This window comes from Alosa pseudoharengus, unplaced genomic scaffold (genome assembly GCF_046254945.1).
Source record: "Alosa pseudoharengus isolate Yale_2024_CS ecotype anadromous, Long Island Sound unplaced genomic scaffold, YU_APseudo_1.1 YU_APseudo_1.1_scf_1, whole genome shotgun sequence".
Classification (NCBI taxonomy): Eukaryota; Metazoa; Chordata; class Actinopteri; order Clupeiformes; family Clupeidae; genus Alosa; species Alosa pseudoharengus.
The window spans coordinates 18,527,672-18,543,095 of record NW_027468564.1 but is presented as its reverse complement, the minus strand read 5'-3'; the positions used below and the strand labels follow the sequence as shown (position 1 = coordinate 18,543,095).

The window sequence follows — 15,424 nt, the reverse complement described above, 5'->3', positions numbered from 1 at the left end:
CAGCAGCATACTGTATTTGTGCAGATTGTCTTGTTTCACCTTCAGTCCAATGCAAACCCAACCAGTGAAGTGGTCCACAGAACTGTCTCTACAGAGTCCTATAGTCTCTGTGATAAAAGACTGATGAATTTATCCATTAAGACTATCTGTTAAGAATGCGTTCATTAAGACTATCTGTTAAGAATGCGTTCATTAAGACTATCTGTTAAGAATGCGTTCATTAAGACTAAGAATGCATTCATTAAGACTATCTGTTAAGAATGTGTTCATTAAGATTATCTGCTAAGAATGTGTTCATTAAGACTATCTGTTAAGAATGTGTTTATTGGGAATGTAGTCACTGATTGTTTGACTATTTGTCAGTTTCTTTGCTCTTGGTGATATATGCGTTGTACATGCTAAGTTTGTCAGAAAAAAAGGTGTATGATGATGAATTGTTGACTTGTTTGTTGTGTTGTTTTTAGTCCACTTCTGGTTTTCTGTTTGGCTGTTTAAATCTCAGGGCATGAAAGTTGTCCGTCTGTCTGACCCCTGGCTGAGGGGAACACTGTGTTCGTCACACATGAGAAACTGTTCATGAGATAAAAATAATAACAATAAAAATATTTGTTTGATGCAAAAATTACCCACCAAAATAGAGATTTACTGTGAGAAGTACACTGCCTGCCAAAAAAACTAAAACTCCTTCTTCTTCGTCACTTCTTGCATTAGAACTTCATTCAAAAGTGAAAGCAGACGGTTGATCAGCTGTGTTCTGAAGCTCAGCGTGTGTTGTGAACTTTTTGTTTCTTAGCAAAATCCAGGATGAAACGGTAACAAATAAATGTAGAGTAATATCATGTGGAGTTATTTTTTTTCGTTTTGGCAAGTAACCGTGTAATAAGCGGGATAATGTATAGATGTATATTGCTGTGTCAGGGTCCTAGTGTACGCCTTGTTGGGACTTATTTTCCCGATAATGACCGGTGTTCTATAGCCTACATCCCTTACAAATGATGTGGGTTTGCCCCAACTCTCCAAATCCAGGCTCTGTGAGTTCATGTGGGAAATCACCTGACTACTCACTGGATGTACTAAATAACCAGGCTATATAGGCTACCTTTACTTTTTTATTTGCTGTGACGATGGGGTATTTACATGTCCATCAATATGAGTTAGTGTTTTCCTCAGTGTTGAATTCTGTATTATTGAGATATATCTGAATAGCTGGCTTACAGAAATAGGCTACCACTACACCATTTACTTGGCAGTATCCATGGCAACATGGTTATGTGCATCTGTGGTGGTCATTTTGCCTTTCTCACCCCATCTCTCTCTCTCTCTCTCTCTCTTTCTCTCTCTCTCTCTCTCTCTCCATACTCACTTCCACTCACTTTTCACTGACCTACAGTACCCTCCAGAATGATTGGCACCTCTGCTAAAGTTGACTAAAAACCTGTATCATCCATAATCTGTTGGTGATTTATTGTAATCTCACAATGAAAAAAAATAAATAGGAAAAATCCAACCTTGAAGGGAAGCAAATTTATTCTGAGAAAAAGGAAAATCTCATAAAGAAATATATATTATTTATCCAACGTTGAAAAATGACTAGAGGATTTAGCCTCTGTGTCACTTCATTTCCATAGTGAAAAGGAAAGTCATGAACTACTTCTGAAAGTTCAAAGACACTCTGATTAACTTAAATAAATTGAAATGAGTCAAGTCAAGTCAAGTTTATTTATAGTGCATTTCATACACAGAGGTCATTCAATGTGCTTTACATAAACAAAACCAAACAATAAATAAAAGCATAGAAGGGCAATATAGTCAAAGAATAGTTCATTATAGATAGGACAATTCTTCTGTTAGGTTTTGTATATAAGATTTTTCTAGGGGTGCCAATATTTGTGAGCAACGGGTTTTTGTTAAAAATATTTACTTCTTTACAAGATTTTGCTTTATCTCAGAATAAATTTGCTTCCCTTCAAGGGTGGATTTTTCCTCGTTGTTTTCATTGTGAGATTACAATAAAACACCAACAGATTATTTTTTATACCTGTTTTTAGTCAACTTTACCAAAGGTGCCAATAATTCTGGAGAATTCTAGAGTGTGTGTGTATGTGTATGTGTGTGTTTATGAGTGTGTTTGTGGTTTGTGTTCCAAATCCGACCCGTGGTCATTCCCCGATCTCTCTCTCTCTCTCTCTCTCTCTCTCTCTCTCTCTCTCACACACACACACACACACACACACACACACACACACACACACACTCTTCAGTTTTCTATCGATCTAAACAAAGACAAAATACCCCGAAATATGTGTAAAAACAGACCATTTCAACTAGGCATATTATATTATATTTATACATATAGATGCTATTATCCAAAAAGCTTTACAAAAATGAGAAATAACATTCAAGCTAATGCAGAGGAGACCTTATGTAGGAATTAAGACCACATCAACAATACTATTATACTAGAGGATGAGATTGGTAAAGTTATATAAATAGTTACTAAGTGTAGTCAAAGTGTAGTAGAAGGAGAAAGTGGGAAAAGATGGAGGTTGCTTCATCCAAGCAGATATGTCAGAGAAACAAAGTGATATGAGCCATGTCAGAATTCATATTTTTAGTAATATAGTGGGTATTTGATATATAGGTCAATCCATATATTTGATTGCCACATGTAAACTATAATATATTACAGTAAATGGTTGAATTTATTTACTAGAGTAATTAACTCCCATAAGCATGGAACTTAGTAACAGTCTAATACAACTTCCACATACCATTTGATCACAATAACTGAGAGAGTTTAAAAATCATGTTCATGAAATAATTTCCACTTTAAAACTTGGGTAGTACACTTTTAAAACTACACATACAGCATATGATGATATAGCATTCTAGAACTAATAGAACTTATATTTGTGACTCCACCGTGTACAGCAGACACAGGAGAGAGAAGTGTGTTGAGTTCAGGTGCTGAGGTCAGCCATCTCCACCTCATCTCCACTCTGCTGACCCTCTCTGCTCTGACGTCCAGAGGTCTGCTCTCCTCTTCTGCTCCTCAGCTTGAACCAGATCACAGCAGTGACCAGCCCCAGCAGCACACAGCCTACACACACTATTGGAAGTACAAATATGTAGTAATTATAGTGAAAGCTGTACACAAGGTGGATCTCTCCCTCATAACAAACCCTGACAACCCTGTCCTCTCCATAGACTCTCCATGTGTATACGCCACTGTTCTCTGCTATGACACAGAGCATTATTACTCTATAATCCTAAGCCCAATAAAGACCTGGATTCACTTGATAATTGGCGTCCTATTAGCCTATTAAATAATGATTACAAAATACTTGCCTCTGTACTTGCTAACAGGTTGAAGAACGTCCTAGAGACCATAATTGATGAAACTCAATCAGCAGAGCCGGACAGTAACGGAGTACATTTACTTGAGTATAGTACTTGAGTACAATTTTGAGGGATCTGTACTTTACTCGAGTATCATTTTTGGGGAATACTCATGACTTTACTCAAGTACTAGGCCTACCGTGAGTACCCGTTACTACCTAAAAGGAAAAAAGAAAAATCTCAGAAACCCTCAATTTGTTGTTTCCCTCTCAAACGTGATTGGATTGTGCAGGCGCCACTGATTGGGACAGCCTATCAGCAATCACCTTCAGCTTTCCGCCAAAGTCAACTCCATGGTCAGATTTAGATCAGAGACGAAACCCTAGCAGGTCCATCCCAGGAATGTGCCAACCTGTGGCCCCACCTCGCCAGACTATTTAAAATTTCTGAACAAGTTAATGATAGTTTTCGCAAGTGTTTCAATTACAAAATAGTATTTTGTATTTGAAATACGTATTTTAAATACATGTATTAGAAATACTGCCCATCCCTGGCAACATGGTAAAAAGATGAAAATGACTGAAATGATTTTACTGAAAATGACTGAAATGATTTTACTTCCAATTCCTTTTACATTCTCCAAGGTATTAACGTTAACATTTTTCATAAATCCATGTAGGACGTTTCTGTACATAAATGTAAGCACTGTGGCAGTAGTAATGCAATATTTAGAAAATGTAGGCTACTCTTGTACTCTTGATACTCAAGTACTTTTAAAAACAAGTACTTCAGTACTTTTACTCAAGTAAACATCTGACTGTTGTACTTACTTACTTACTTGTACTTGAGTAAAACTTAGCAAAGGGTATCTGTACTTTTACTCAAGTAATGAAGCTGTGTACTCTGTCCGCCTCTGTCAATCAGGCTTTATGCAAAACCGTCAAAAAATCACCAATAACATACGTCTGGTATTAGATCTACAGTAATAGACTACAATGAACTTGCTGATGATGATAGCTTAATTCTATTTCTTGATTTCTATAAAGCCTTTGATTCTGTAGAACACCCATTCATTTTCAAAGCATTAGATATGTTTGGGTTTGGTGATTAATTATTTCTCTAGTATTGTTAAGACATTGTATAAAAATGGCAACAGCTGTGTTAAACTGAAACATGGTACGAGTAGCTGCTTTTGTGTAGCACGTGGAGTAAAACAAGGCTGCCCAGTCTCGCCTTATTTATGTCTCCTGGCCTCTCAGCTGCTCACTACTTATTTACAACAGAGTAACTTGCAGGGGATCTCTATAGCAGGCCGTCAAATTCTCATTAGGCAATTAGCTGATGATACTACGCTTTTCCTCAAAGAGAACTCTCAGGTGTCTCAAGCCATCTCTCTTATCAGACACTTTTCCAGAGCACATCAGGATTATGCCTTAATATTACACTAATCATCATCAGGATTATGCCTTAATATTACAGTAATCTTCATCAGGATTATGCCTTAATATTACAGTAATCATCATCAGGATTATGCCTTAATATTAATAAATGTGAGCTACTATTTCTAAGAAATAAGAAAGCTTCCAACATTTGTGGTGTACCAGTCAAAGATGAAGTCAAATACTTAGGGGTATCAATTCATAGGAATGAGAATTCTGTAAGTTCTAATGCTAACTTTGAACCTGTTATTAAAAAAAACGCAATCCAGATTAAACTGCTGGCTACAGATATATCTTTCGTTAAGGGGAAGAACTCTATTGACAAAAGCCGAAGAAATCTCAAGATTGACATGCCTTGGCTCTCCATGTCGATAGCCCTCTTGCCAAAAAAATAGATAAAATGTTGACTGATTTCTTATGGAGAAATAGAACACATTATGTTACAAAATCTGTCTTGATGAATACAAATGCGTAATAACTTGTCTTCTATATGGAATTTTATCCCTCAATACATATTCTCCAAAGTGGGTGGGCTGAACTTTCTTCTAATGTGCAATTAAATTAGCCAATTTTCACAAACAAGTACTTTTAGCCTGGTCCTTAATTTACAAACATAACTTCTCCCCACATAAATATCTCATCTGGAACAACCAAAATATCTTATATAAAAACAAATCTCTTTATCTAGACAACTGGGTAAAACATATCCTCTTGATCTCTGAACTTGTAAATCCAAATGGTCTTCTCCTCAACTACTCAGAGTTTCTATCTAAGTTTCATCTGCCATTCAAGCCAAAAGATGTTGCCATGGTTATAGGAGGAGTACCGCCTGGTGCCTTGATGTTATTAAAAAGTCAGCATTCATTTGCTGCTCTACCTCAGGTGGCTGAATTAAATCCTTATACCACAGCGGTAGGGCAAGTTACTTACCTGTTAATCAAATCCAGTATTTACCATTCAGAGTGCCGAGTCATTGACGAAAAGTAAGTTCATATGATGTTTAAATCGTGTTAATCCACACTGGTATGCAAGAGGTTTTCTAACATAGTTAAACTTGCTTTTGCTATAGTTTACTTGAAGTAATATAATGTAATTGTTCTATGAGATTGTAATTTTAATATGTTTAGCGCAGGAATTTACCACCTGACGTTTCTACTGTTGTAAGAACGTAGCATCTCCTAATGGAGGAGAGATGTGCTGTTGTGCTACATGTGCTGTTAACGTGATTACGCAGTACCGTTTTACGCCGCTAGATGGCAACATTGACCATGGAATAATTGTAGTCACAAACAAAAGTACTTCTAAACTGGAAGGGAATTAGTGTTGTATGTGTTTCAAGCCTACGATTTCAGCTTGATGAGCATAATAGTGATGCATTTATGTATAATGAGCTGCAGAAATATTATTGTAAGTAATTAGAATCTAAGTCGTATTTTGTTTTTATAATTTCAGACGGTGTGTTTAGCCTATACTATATTGGCAATTCTGAATATCAATGCTGGAACAATACAGAGTTAAGACCCATCTCTTCTTTGTCCTATATTCTGACCGATATACCATCCAGTATAGTGCCACTACCCTACACCCGACTCAGCGCAACCTTATCACCTCCCCAATGCCCCTGGTTGCTGCATGAGGTAACACTGTTCCCCATCAGAACCGTATGTGTACGGTAAGCAGTGTGAAGAGAACCTAGGCCACCAACTCACAGCTGCCCTCACTCATCTACCTGCAGGATACAGTATCTGCAAAAAGTGATATCTTACTGTTTTAATCTTAGATATATATATATATATATATATCTTATATTAAGATAAAAAAATGGCTGTGTGCATCTACTGTACTTGCAGGCTACAGTATGGAAACAGGAACCTTAGTTATCATACTACTGCAATGTACTCATCTGGTACAGTGTTGCACTGAATGGAGATGGCCTTGGTGGTTAATGCATGTCATGACCAACTACAGAAAAAAGATCACATACTCATAATATTTTGTTATGGCATAGAAAACAATGAAACAAAACAGAAAACAAAGAAATGACCACAGGTTCATCACGAGTCCTTTCAGAATTTTTATTTAGACATGTTTTAATTTTTAATTTTAAATTCAGAAACACATTTTTATTTACATATTTCAAGTTAGAAAAACAAGCATTTTTTTATAGTTCTGTGTGAACAAATATAGAAACACTGACACCCCCAGACCGGTAAATAATTTTCAAAGAAATTCAACAAATAACTTTAGAGAGAACAGAATGCATCATGTTGTTGCTGAAACATTCTTATAATCCAGACATTCATTTTAGGAAAAGCGCAGAATATGAAGAAAACATCAGCATTTGTATAGTATCACCCAAACAGTAGCCTATACATTGAATAGATATCAATATGGCTATGGTATTTGGCAGACACGCATAACAACAATACAATCATTCAATTTAACAGTATACAATTTAAAAAGTTGATAAGACCACATTAAGGAGAATGACAATAATAAACAACAATGTCAATTCAATCAATAGCCTAATGAATATAAATAAATACTATAATATAATCTCAATAGCATAACACTTGTGTATGAACAGGAGTGTGTGACTCTGGTGTTCCTGCAGCATGCTCAACTGCCAGGGCCACAGAGAATGAATGTTGCTACGGTTACATGGTTACTGCGGAATGTTGCAATTTAAGTTGGATGTTGCTACGGTTACGTGGCTACTGCGGAATGTTACAGAGTGTTTTGTGTTGATGAATTTGTGTTTTAATTTTGCAGTTGGTGAAATGGCCTCATTTATACAGAAAGAGAGAAGGAAGAGAAGAGGGGAAGAGAGAAAGAGAAAAGTGTAGAAAGAGGGTGATGATGAAGTCTGCAAAATAGACAACAGTTTCTCTCTTACACACACACACACAAATCTGAAAATGGAACAGCAGCAAACAGGTGATGGAAATAGAGAGATAAGAAGAGAAAGGGAGGAGGGGGAGATGAGGGAGAGAGAATGAGTGGAAGAGGGAAAAGGGAGGAGACAGAGAAAATGAAGGGTCAGAAAGAGAGAGGTAGAGAGAAAGGGATAAGAGAGAGAGAGGAAGAGAAGAGAAGGGAGGGGAAGAGAAGAGAGGGGGAGTAGAGAGAAAGGGTGACATGTGGACGTACTGTTGGAGGATGAGTTCATGTGATCTTGCGCAGGGACACTGAGGAGTAATATCCAACCACAAACCCTGGATAGAGGGGCTCAGTGAATGTGGAGTGGAACGTGTGCAGGTGGGTGAGTGTGTTAGTGGAGACGCTGTAGAAGGACAGAGTGCCGGCCGGCCAGTCCAGGTAAACTCCTACTGTTCTGGAGTCGGAGGAGGGGGCAGGTATGACAGTGCGTTTCTTATTGTGCCTGACAGAGTATCTGTGATCAGAATAGCACTCCAGACTCCAGGACTCGGCATTCAGTCCCATTATGACGTCATCACTGCCCCCTTTCCTCTCGATGCTTTTATAGGCCACAGATATATCAGCTCTATAATCTCCACTCCACTCAGCCTCCCAGTAGCAGCGTCCAGTCAGACCCTCTCTACACAACACCTGACACATGGAGTCAAATCTCTCTGGGTGTTCAGGATACGGCTGCAGCTCCTCCACACGTGTCACCTTTCTGTTCCCCTCAGAGAGAGAGAGAAATCTGTCTGCTGTGTTTGGGTCCAGTGTGAGATCACAGGCATCTGCAGACAAGAGGAGAGAACATGAGAACACACACACACACACACACGTCAACACAAACACACTCCTACACACACACACACACCATGTCAACACAAACACACAAACACACTTCTACACACCCTACCTACCTACACACACACACACACACCATGTCAACACAAACACACTTCTACACACCCTACCTACCTACACACACACACACACACACCCTGTCAACACATACATATACACACACTCCTTCTCACCCTACTAACACACTCAAACACACACACACACACACCATGTCAACACAAGCAAAAACACACACACATTCCTACACACTCTACCAACACACACACACCATGTCAACACAAACACTCCTACACACCCTACCAACACATACACATACACACACACACACACACCATGTCAACACAAACAAAAATACACACACTCCTACACACCCTACCAACACACACACCATGTCAACACAAACAAAACACACACACTCCTACATATCCTACCAACATTGCTATTAGACACCCATACACACCTAATGCTAAAACATGTGACAGACAGACATGAGAACACACACACACACTCCTACACACCATGTCAACACAAACACACACACACACACACACACACACTCAACATAACAAAACACCCTCACTCCTACACACCCTACCAACACACACATACACACACATGTCAACACATACACACTCCTTTGCACCCTAGTACCCACACACACACCCACCATGTCAACACAAACACACACACTCCTAAACACCCTACCAACACACACACAGACACCATTTCAACACAAATAAAAGACACACACTCCTACCAACACACACAGTAAACACAAACAAACACACACACATACACACACACCACGTCAACACAAACACACACCTACACACACACACCATGTCAACACAAACACACACACACACCGTGTCAACACATACACACTCCCACACACCCTAGTACCCCCCCACACACACACACACAATGTCAACACAAACAAAATACACACTCCCCTACACACCTTACCAACATTGCTATTAGACACTCATACACATCTAATGCTTAAAACATGTGAAAGACAAGAGAAGAGGACATGAGAACACACACACACACACACACACACACATACACACACACACACACACCCCTACTGAACCTACCAACACACACACACACACCATGTCAACACAACCAAACATCATGTCAAGACAAATACACAAATTGCTATTAGACACCCATTCACACATTCAAGCATAAAAACATGACACACTCACACACACACACTCCTATTCACCCTAGCAACACAGTCACACACACTGCTATTAGATACCCACACACACATTCAAGCATGTGAATGATAATACTATATAAATACTATATATATACAAATACTGAATAAACAAAACAAAAAAAACTTACATCTCAGCAAATGTGGCCGTGCTCTGCTTACAGAAGCCCCAGTTCTGTAAGAAAAACAAAATGTCACACACATGTACCATACAAGGTCCAACTAGTTCTCAGAAGGAGACAATCATGATGTAAAAAGCCCCAACACTGTCTGTCCTGCACTTAGATTAGAGTTAGTGAGCAACATGAGGGCTACCTCTGAATAACAAATGCAATTAGTCTCCGGTTCTGCTCCCACCTACTTGAATGCCTTCATACAGACATACGCTACCTCCAGACCGCTGCGCTCCTCAGACGAACGACGTCTAGCTCTACCTCCGGTACGCTCAGGCCAATCCAAACTTTTCTCATCTGTTGTTCCTCGCTGGTGGAACACACTGCCAGTTCCTACAAGGGCAGGGACATCCCTCTCCATTTTCAAAAAACTCCTGAAGACCCAGCTCTTTAGAGAACATCTCCTCTCATAGCAACACTTACAACAAGTCTTGCTGATCCTAGCACTCACCAGCCGTCTTAAACTGACACGTAACTGTTAAAAACAGCACTCACTGATGCACTTATTCTTACTGTACTCTAATGTTTTTTAAACTGTCCTAATATTGTTGAGAATTGCTCTAAACTTAAACTGTTTACCATGTTGTTAGTCGCTTTGGCTAAAAATGCGTCAGCCAAATGTAATGTAATGTAATGTAATTTCCAACAGTGAAACTCCATTAATGTATATGTCAGGGACCACCAGCAAGACCTTCACAACCCACCTGTGGGTCACAGACCACATGTTGAGAACCCTAAATTAATGATTGTTTGTTGCATTACTGGTTACTCACAGTGATAATAGGCCTTATAGACATTTAACTTTGTTAAATTTGATCTACTTCATAGGGGTCCCAATATACAGAATTAATGGCCTCTCTGACAGACAACAAGAAAAAAAGTATTTTTTTTTTAGTATTTCTTGTAACATGGAGATAAACAGCTCCCTGTTTTTTCTGTTAATCTCGCAGCATGGAATCTGAGAGGCGTTCAAATTTTAAATTTGTCAAATAGTGATGAATGTTTGTGAGTAAAACAAGAAAAAATGGTGTTGAGGGTCCATAACATTAACAGTAACTCTTCGTCCAGCTCCACTGTGGGTGAGTTGCGCCAACAAGGTTTAAGTTTTATCCATTAATCGGGTTGCACCAAACTTTAAACCTAGTTTAAAGGTAATTAGGTTTACGTTTAAACCATCCTTGAAACATTTAAACCAAATCCTAATTTTGGTTTAAATGTTAACATAAACCTGGTTTCATTTTAATCCTGTTGCTAAACTGCTTTAAACTCAGATTTAAATTTCAGTTAGGGATTCATTTTAAACTTGCTTTAAATGTCTTAAATGGCTGCATATATTTGATGGATTGACGAAAATCGAGTCCACAAAGGAAAATAAGAGACCGTCTCAACCCTATGGAGTTTTATGATGAGGAATTTTCAAGGAGGTACAGATTCAACTAGGAATTTGTAATAAGATTACATTTAAACTGCAAGTGCACAATTAACATGGCAGCAACCTGATTATCTTTAAACTAGGTTTAATGGACAAACCTTGATTTAATCCAGGTTAAAACGTAATCCTTGTTGGTACAATCCACCAGTCGAGGTTTTAATCACAGGTTAAGGTTTTAATCGTGGATTTGTTAAACCATGCTTAAAATTAAGTGGTGCAACAAATTCAATTTAAACCTGGATCTACAAATCCTTGATTAGGCCTACACCAAAGATTATTTTAATCCTTGTTGGTGAAACCCACCCTGAGTGTTCAAAAAAGTTCATGGAGAACTCAAGACAAAACAGAAAACTGTTTGTAAAAGTTCCTACACATTCAGCTACGATTGTGAATTTGAACACACCTCTAAATATTTGCATTATTGGATGCTGCATCAAAGAGATAACAAATACACGTCAGTGTAAAGCAGCTATTACAATACATATTTGAAAATAGACCACTACACACGGTCCAAACATACTCAAGTATCGCCAGTTTACAGACAGGATCCTCCAGTCTAGCAGATAACAGCTTCAGTCCTGATTCTCCAAGAGTGTTGTGCCTCAAGTCCAGCGCTTTTAGATGGTTTGAAGTCAGAGCTGCGGCCAGAACACCACAACCCTTCTCTGAGATGAGACAATCAGAGAGCCTGAGAAAGAGAGAGAGAGAGAGAGAGAGGGAGGGAGAGGGAAAGAGAGAGAGGGAGGGAGGGAGAGAGAAAGAGAGAGATGGTCCTTTTCATTCTTACCTGCATACAACTGGTGACTGTTTAAATCTGAAGTTATTTGTTTATTTTACAACAGATATGTCTGGTTAAACTATTTATTAATTGATTGGACAAGAGACATTCCTAGAGTGGCGATATCTCAGGACATCCCCACTCAAACACGCTTTTTGCTCTGAATTGTCCAATGTGAACATTCCATTCATTCAAAGCGAGATAGTAGCGATTTCATAACATCACATTTGACAGCTATTGAGTGGGAAAATGGAGTAAGTAGAGTAGGGTGAATGTTCAATTTAGCAAATGACATATAGACAAGCGAGTAGGCTCTGCAAATTGGACGATTTGGAACTACTTTAGGGTGGAGGATGAATGGGGGGAAAAAAAATCTAAATAAAGGACATAAGAAGCAATTTGGTGTCTTCCAACATGATTAGTTGGTAGTAGAACTGTTGATGTATGAAAGCAATATGGTACAAGTCAGAGTGGCATTGGTAGCAGATATTTCCATGGCTGTGATTACCTGCAGCACAAGGCCCAATAAAACCCATGGTGATATGTGCTACCAACCCCACTCTCACTTGTGCGATATTGCTTCATTATAAACTAATATGACACAGATTTGATCAGTTCACAGACATTTTAAGACTCACAAATAAGCTCAAAAGTAGAATGACACCTGCACAATGATATAAACAAGGTGGGATATTAATTGCTGCTTTTTCATTTGGTTGACCAGTTGATGTTTATTTTTATATCGTCATGGTTCTTCTAACTAATGAGGAATTTTAAGACAAAGATATGTCTTCACCCACCTTAATGTGTGTATTTTGCAGTTGGAACTGGACAGTCCCTTAGAGAGCAGCTGAGCTCCAGAATCCCCCAGGTCATTGTCACTCAAGTCCAGCTCTTGTAGGGAGTTTGGTGACTGTAGAACTGAAGCCACCATCTCACAAGATTTATATGTGAGTTTACAATCAGCAAGCCTGCATAAGAACACAACAAAAGATAACATGAATAAATGGAAGATATAGTGTTTACACAGTGCCCTGATACATAAATAAAAATCAAGAACACAACATCAGATCAGATGGCTACTGTCGCCATACTCGGGTCGGCGGCTGTTCAGCTGGTCAAATAATTCACTCACACTGATTTAGTATTGATGTTGTCGCTGAAGCTATCTATTTTGTTTCATAATGATTTATTTATTCATTGTAATTAGCATATGTATTGATTGTTTTATTTATTCTTATTAATCTATTTTCTTTATCTAACAAAGAGGTTAGTTGCTCAGGTGCTGTGTGATATGAGCTCATGAAGGCCTATACATTTTAGGATTTAGGGAAGACTTGTTCAATGAAATGGTATTTTAATATCATACCCTATCTCTCTCTCTTTTCTTAATACATTTTATATTTTTCTTAATTCTTACACATTGAAACGGAATATATCGTCCATGTTATTTGGTTAGGATTAATTAAATTGGATTAATGCAATATCCTGTTGCAAATCCCTGTAAACCCCTCCCTCTCTGTAGCCGCTAACATTATACACTGTCTGTATTGAGAACCGAGAGGTGCGTTGGTTGAAATTCGCAGGCGAACATTTGCAAATAAGTTTTTGGCAAACGTTTGCAAATACTCGCAAAGTGTACAGTGGAGTTGTACGTGGGCTTGACGAAGGTAACAAAGCAATTACCGTTACAATGGAATGTTAACACCAAATCGTTCAAATAGAGTCGGGGCTCGAGCGGCAGACACACAAGCCGTTGGCGAAAGCAGCCGTTGGATCCCCACAGACTCGAGCAAAGCAGGAGGGTCGTTGGGCACCAGACGTAAAATCAGCGGATCTAGCAGCTGCCCTCCAGCTAACTACTCAAAGCCTGACGAGAAGAGTAAATAACGAGGCACATCAGGCATCAGATCCTACAGTTACTCTGTGTGATTTAGTCTTGTTGAACTAGCTTCTATGCCTAGCTTCTACTAGAATGTGAATCACTAACATTGGACACCATGCAGAGGTGAACCGTACACTGCCATTAAAAACAAAAACTTCAAGCAAATGATAAAAAAATACTCTTAAACGTATTTAGGAGTGGACATACATTCATTACAAAGGTAACGTTAACTTATTGAAGACATTTCTCACCAGTCTAAAGTTAACAACACCGTGGTTAGCTAGACTGTCGGCTAGCTTAATAACAATATCATTAACGTTAACGTTACCAGAAAAGTTGAGCTGTCAACTGTAACGTTAGCAGCGCCAACGTCCTTTCTCCAGTTTTCCTAAATAACTCATTCTAGTATAACAGTTAACGGTTAACCCAAGAACTTAAAAAGTACTGAAAGGAAAGGAATACGAGTTCAGATGCCTACCTGGCGAGAAGATTCAGGAATTTTCTTAAAGTCTCAACAGCAAAACGAGTCACAGCAGAGATACAGTACTCGCTATGGTTCACTTGTTGAAATATTTCAGAAATAACTTCAACGGCTGCGCTGCAGTATTTATCCCAACAGTGACGTAAGCATGACGAACTGACTGTATCTCTCGTGCGAGATAAAGACATTAAAGAGGAAAGGATAGGAGAAAATGGATAGAAACAGTAGCCTAATCTTGTATAATAAAATATAATATAATTACATAGGTTGGTACATAACTAGGTGTATAACATACACCTAGCAACCACAATTATAATACATTGCAAATGACTGACGTAAATATTGGGTGGGTTATGTGCAAACACTGTCTAGATTAGGCTATGTCATCTCCTTCTTAATGAACCAATGTTTGCTTGTAAGTTAGCTGGTAGCCTATGCTATGTATGGTTTAGCCAAAGGAATGACACTTATGTCAGGACCGGGTGGGTAATGGGTCACTTTTGGGCCGGTCGAGGAAAAAAAATATTGAAATTTTTCACGTTAGTATATCTTCTCTAAGTAGACTATCTCCTACACGTTCCGCATTCTGTGCATGACACCGTTGCATGGGCTCCATGTGAGCGAGCTCTCCCCACCCCAAAAGAGTTGGTTGCGGGTCCATATAGCCCGTCTTTTCCAAAAAGCTTTCTCAGATACGGATAGCCGGGCCGGCCTACACAGTAGCCATAAGCGTCATGAAGGATGGATGGTAGAAAGAGGCCAGGAGGGACTGAAACGGCCAGGTAGAATGCTGCTAAATGTGCCAAGCTTCCAGATTACAGACAAAAGTGGCAACTGATAAAGAGAGATTGCCTATAGGCAATGATTATTAGCAGTGTAATTATTGCTA

General features: G+C 38.8%; 2 protein-coding genes across 2 annotated transcripts in view; one reads left to right on the top strand and one right to left on the bottom strand.

Moving 5' to 3' along the window:
- The window catches only part of rab3da (RAB3D, member RAS oncogene family, a), a 12,196-nt gene extending 11,762 nt beyond the window's left edge, over positions 1 to 434 (top strand). Inside the window, exon 5 of the mRNA XM_076283211.1 lies at positions 1 to 434. This exon is cut by the window's left edge and continues 2,257 nt beyond it. The gene's annotated coding sequence lies outside the window, so the exon portion shown is untranslated.
- A 6,437-nt stretch (positions 435 to 6,871) lies between these two features.
- The window catches only part of LOC143122392 (NACHT, LRR and PYD domains-containing protein 12-like), a 76,644-nt gene continuing 68,091 nt past the window's right edge, over positions 6,872 to 15,424 (bottom strand). Inside the window, exons 15-18 of the mRNA XM_076283202.1 lie at positions 12,970 to 13,140; positions 11,912 to 12,079; positions 9,918 to 9,961; positions 6,872 to 8,485 (exon numbers count right to left, since the gene is read on the bottom strand). Coding sequence (XP_076139317.1) covers positions 7,944 to 8,485; positions 9,918 to 9,961; positions 11,912 to 12,079; positions 12,970 to 13,140 — 925 coding nt within the window. The 3' untranslated portion in view covers positions 6,872 to 7,943. The remainder of the gene's footprint in view (positions 8,486 to 9,917; positions 9,962 to 11,911; positions 12,080 to 12,969; positions 13,141 to 15,424) is intronic.